The sequence below is a fragment of the Spinacia oleracea genome, chromosome 6, assembly GCF_020520425.1.
Source record: "Spinacia oleracea cultivar Varoflay chromosome 6, BTI_SOV_V1, whole genome shotgun sequence".
Lineage (NCBI taxonomy): Eukaryota > Viridiplantae > Streptophyta > Magnoliopsida > Caryophyllales > Amaranthaceae > Spinacia > Spinacia oleracea.
In genome coordinates this window covers 132,912,712-132,918,004 of record NC_079492.1, presented here as the reverse complement: position 1 = coordinate 132,918,004, position 5,293 = coordinate 132,912,712, and the positions used below count along the sequence as shown (strand labels likewise).

The following is a 5,293-nucleotide window of genomic DNA, read 5'->3' as shown; positions in this document are numbered from 1 at the left end:
ATAATAAAATGACGCATAATTCAAATCGAAATCATGTTACACCCAACAATAGTAACAACAACGTGTGTATTGTGCTTAAAATTCTTCATAACTTAATTTATTATTATAAATATAACAATTTTCAATCGGTCGGGTAAAAAAATGGGTTCCATCGAATTTTGACCAATTAATGTTTGTGTTGTTCGGGTTCAGATAAAGTTGGATTACGACGGGTCACAAAATCTTGTTCAAGACCCTATTTTTCCGGGTCGTGTAAATTTTTGAGTTGTAGTGACGCGGGGCTCACGCCCCATCTGACACTAGTGAAGAAAACACTAGACCGCAAGAGTTAGTGTTGCCGATGAGGCGGTATGTTTTGCTTAGATTGAAAGAGATCTAAGATTGTAGTACAAACAATTTGAAAAAGCACCCAAAAACATCTGAGTGATGACAGCCTCTCTTTGGTCTTTCACTCTCACAGGTTTCTTGTTGCATTTTTTTGGGTCTTCCCCCGCTTTGCTTTTACTCTTTTGCACTTATGAGAATTGAAATTATACACAACATTTTCAACTATTTCTCGTGATTCCTCTCCATTTTAACCTTCAACCTTCACATTTTTCTCTCTCATATTTCACATCTTCTTTAATTCAACTCTTTCAATACCTTTTCTTTCATTTCTTATAAACCCTAATTTCCCTGTTTCTTCAACTCCCATCTATAAATAAAGATTTCTACTTTCTGTTGTTGGGGTCTGTATATCTGGCGATTTTTGATGTTGGGTAAGTTTTATTTTACTATTTTTATGCTGATTTTTGGTGTTTTTTTTGTTTTGAATTATTATTGCTAGCTCTGTTCTTTCAGTAGAGCTTAAATGGTGTGATTTTGACTTGGATTTTCTCTTCGTGGTGTTAATTGATTAATTTTTGGTCCTATTTTTCGGGGAATTTAATCTAATGTCAATTTATGCTGAACAGTGAATAGTTTGCTTGAAAACTACTCTTTTCCAATTCACTTTTTGCTTATTTTGTTGTGATGCTTAGTTTCAACATTTATTTACCAATTTTGGAACTTGGAAGGTGCTTTGTTACAAGAAAAAAGCTTGTGTTTTGGAATAAAACACTAGATAGTGGAGCTTACATTTGAATGACCCACTAAAACATGATCTTAATGTTTAATATGTTGGTGGAAATCAATTTTTGAACTTTATAAGTGAGTGTTAGGCTCGCTGCTGAAGCCATTTAGCTTCATTTATATCAGATTATGTGTGTTATTATTCCTAGAGTAGACGTTCGACATCAGATGGTTCCTTCTGGTGCTTTTGAGTGTGCAGGAATGGCGGTTTTGGTTGTATTTGAGGGTTCATCGGGGTTGGGTTGCATATCCGACTCTTGTTTGTTGTTTGTTTGACCTTTATCATTTGGGGATCCCATCTATTTTGGTGTAGTTGTTGGCTTACTAAATGTGTAGCTTAGATTGATTACTTTTCCAGAGTTTATGTTTCTGTTTTCCCTTGCATAGTTTATTTATAATGGGAAGATGGAGGCCAAAAGTTTCTGTTAAGTATATTATGTGCAAGGTAAAACTTTGAAGGTGCAAATTATTAATTGCTTCTTGTTAGATTGCCTCTTGTTTGACATAATGGAATATTTGAAATGGAAACAATAGCGTTATTGATCAAAAGTTATTGCTTTAGATCTTGGCTTTTTGTTGATTTTAACATGGGATGGATGAGAACAGTGTTCAGGATTAAGAAACAAGTAATATGAGTCTGACAGTCTGCAATACTTGCAGGTTCGTATACATGTTCCTGAACCGCTGGATGTTCCCTGTGTCTCCGTTTGAATTGATAGAATTAGCTGTTGTTGCAGTTCTATCTAAGAGACACAGCTATTTGTTCTAGCAATCCTGAGTTCAATATGATGGAAGAACTTGCTGGATTTCATTTTGCATTACTCTTGCTTCTTGTACCTAGTTATCTTCAAGGTACTTCATCTGAGCTGGGTTAGTTTTGAGAAATCTTGCTGTAGTTTCTTGCCATTTTTGTAGACGTGGATGATTGCATCAAAGATGGATACTTTGGCTGGCAATTGCGAAATTGTAGAGGTCGAGGAAGAATTTAATTTGAATGACAAAGTGAAAAAGCATTACATGTCTAGGCAAGGACGTGTTTATTCCATTGAAGATGACATCAATCAGCTATTCGACTCTGTCAATATTAAGACTTCAATAAAAGGGAAAGCTTTACAAAGGAGTTCTATGAAACGGCCCATGAGGACTAATTCTCCGCAAGCATTGGGTATTGGAATTTCAGAAACAGTAAATCTGAAGAAGGCACTGAGAGGATTAAGTCTCTCACAAGCATCGGAGATGGCTGCCTTGAAAAAACGGACTCAGAAACCAAGAGGTTCATCTGGGATTTCAGATGTGGGACAAAGTAACCGGTTACATAAGACAGTAGTAGTCCAAGCAAAGGAATCTAGTCTACCAACAAGCGAAGGCAAAAGAAGTCTTGTCGAGATCTCTTTTCCTGGTAAAGTTATGGCCAATCTCTCTGAGACAATACCTGAATTCGTCGAAGTAACTTCTCCGGGTTCATCAAATCAGACTCGCAACCCTTCCACTCTGTTTACTCAGACAGAAGTGACAAAGATGAAGATGGTCAAAGTACCATCACAGGATAAGATTGTTCCTTTGGCATCAGAAGCCATAAGTGAAAAGTCTAGTACAGAGCAGGTTCAGAAAAATAAGCCTAAGTTGCTGGGATCTTTACAGGGAATGCGTACTATTAAGAATGTTTTAGAGGTAGATGAATTAGGTATTGCTGGTTCAGATAAGGATCAGAGTCAGACAGACGTGTTGGATAGAGAGTCGTGTCGAGGTAGTGGTGGCATTGGTGAGAAATTTAAGAATACAAGAAGTAGCAGACCGCGATTAAAGCAAGTATTTTGGAACAAGACTTTAGTTAAGAGGAAAGTAAAGGCAGAATCTGAATTTATCTCTTGCAAATCTCATGCAACTACAGGAATTGTTAATACAGACGACCCCAGGACTAGGGAGCTGATTGGTAAAGCAAGCAACATTTGTTTGAAGGATGAGGCTAAAACAAATGTGAAAATAACTCCAGCGTCTAATAGTGAAAGTGGTCTTGATACAAGAGTGAATCAGGTATTTGTTGCAAAAGTTAATGACGTTCCGGGTGATGAAATTGGTAAAGCTGGTGGAAGATCAAGATCCGGGGAGAAGGGGGAGTTCTCTCAAAGTTCGAAAAGTAGTATCGGTGAGTTTAGCAGTAGCACAAGTGAAGAGAGCAGTACAAGCGGGTCTAGCCGTTGTTGTAGCAGGCCACATATGTCAAAAGACACAAGATGGGAAGCTGTTCACTGTGTCCAGAAGCAGCATGGATTCTTGAGTTTGAGACATTTTAAGCTGCTGAAGCGGCTTGGTTCTGGGGACATTGGAACTGTCTATCTTGCAGAGCTAGTGGGCACAAAGTGCCTGTTTGCTTTGAAAGTGATGGATAATGAATTTTTATCTCGGAGGAAAAAGTTGGTTCGAGCCGAAACAGAAAGAGATATCCTGCAAATGTTGGATCACCCTTTTCTTCCTACATTGTATGCCCATTTTACAACAGATAAGCTTTCATGCTTGGTTATTGAGTATTGTTCTGGTGGGGATTTACATGCTATCCGGCAGAAGCAACAGAAGAGGTGTTTCTCAGAACATGCGGCTAGGTATATCTTCTTGTTTATTCTAACTGTCTTTAAGATGATGTTTCTGTTTTTAATTTATTTTAGCAAAGTGAAAATGTGATACTTGGAACCAGTAATTCACACCCAAATTGGGTTTGTTTACTTTTGTAGAGACTGTTTAGCTAATCCTATGATAAACTTCACAGTTCACACATACTGACATATATATCCTTGATTCATGTCCTGGTTGTGTCATTTATGCTGCATTTTTCTCCTACATTCATATTAACTCAAACATATCTCCTGTCATTTGTTGGAATATAGTCACCTATTTTTGTTCCTCGTGTTTATTATTTAGTTTTATTCACTAGTTTTGTCTCATATTGTCAAATCATGACCAGGTTTTATGTCGCGGAAGTTCTCCTGGCATTGGAGTACCTTCACATGCTTGGAATTGTGTATCGGGACTTAAAGCCTGAAAATATCCTGGTTCGAGAAGATGGGCATATAATGCTATCTGATTTTGACTTGTCTCTCAGATGTGTTGTCAACCCAATGCTCTTCAAATCCTCTTCACCCATTATTGAGCCTGCAAAGAAGATATCTTCGGGTATGTGCTCTGAATCTAGCTGCATTGATCCATTTTGCCTCCAACCATCTTGGCAGATGTCATGCTTTACCCCGAGGCTTTTAACTGCTACATCTAAAACCCGGAAGCTCAAATCCGACCAAGCTCTTCAGTTTAGTCCATTGCCACAGCTTGTAGCAGAACCAACTGAAGCTCGCTCCAATTCCTTTGTTGGGACTCATGAATACTTGGCTCCCGAGATTGTCAAAGGAGATGGTCATGGGAGTGCTGTTGATTGGTGGACATATGGGATATTCTTATACGAGCTTTTATACGGTAAGACACCATTCAAAGGATCAAGTAATGAAGAGACGTTAGCCCATGTGGTATCACAGCCCCTCAAATTCCCAGACACCCCTTTAGTTAGCTTCCATGCCAAGGATTTGATTAGAGGGCTGTTAAATAAACAACCACAGAATCGTCTGGGATTTGTCAGAGGGGCTGCTGAAATAAAGCAACACCCTTTTTTCGAAGGCTTAAACTGGGCTTTGATACGCTGTGCTGTACCACCAGAACGACCTAGGTTCCGTGATGTTGGTAAGGGTCTCTTTTCAAGCAAGAAAGATTCTAAAAACTCTTTGGGAGTTGAGAGCAGCGAGCTTATTGAGTTTGAGCTATTTTAGCTATTATCCTACTGTGAGGTAGTTAGGTATCTCATATATGTAACACATGCATAGCTCCTAATGTAAATGTAAGAAATTAGCTTAAAATGATCTTCCTTGTTTCATGCACATCAGCGGATACAAAAAGCTCATCATATTGATTAGCCGGCATACTCGAAGATGTTTCTTTCATCATAAGTTATTAGGTGAATAAACTAATTATGGTAGGTAATTTAGGGGCTAAATAATAATGTTGAAAGTATAATTAGGATAGGCATGAGCATCTCATGATGCAAGGCGTCGGGCTGCGTTAAAGCGTTCACAAAAAAGCAGAACATATAGTCAAGAATGGCAAGCTTAAGGGGTGGTTTTGAAAGAATGGTCTTGCTTTATGC

The 5,293-nt window shown here is 38.3% G+C and overlaps 1 protein-coding gene across 1 annotated transcript; it reads left to right on the top strand.

Annotated features, from left to right (window-relative positions):
- Nucleotides 1–313: 313 nt before the first annotated feature.
- LOC110785876 (serine/threonine-protein kinase D6PKL2) lies at nt 314–5,027 on the top strand. The gene is made up of 3 exons (XM_021990393.2): nt 314–758; nt 1,771–3,710; nt 4,070–5,027. Exons 2-3 carry the CDS (start codon nt 2,032–2,034, stop codon nt 4,917–4,919), a joined length of 2,529 nt encoding a protein of 842 aa, XP_021846085.1. The 5' UTR covers nt 314–758; nt 1,771–2,031; the 3' UTR covers nt 4,920–5,027.
- The last annotated feature ends 266 nt before the right edge of the window (nt 5,028–5,293 follow it).

Excerpts from the sequence above, each read along its gene's own strand:
- LOC110785876 (XM_021990393.2), top strand. The coding sequence starts at position 2,032 with ATGATTGCATCAAAGATGGATACTTTGGCTGGCAATTGCGAAATTGTA. Across the intron at positions 3,711-4,069 it reads TTCTCAGAACATGCGGCTAG|GTTTTATGTCGCGGAAGTTC; the intron begins GTATATCTTCTT and ends AATCATGACCAG.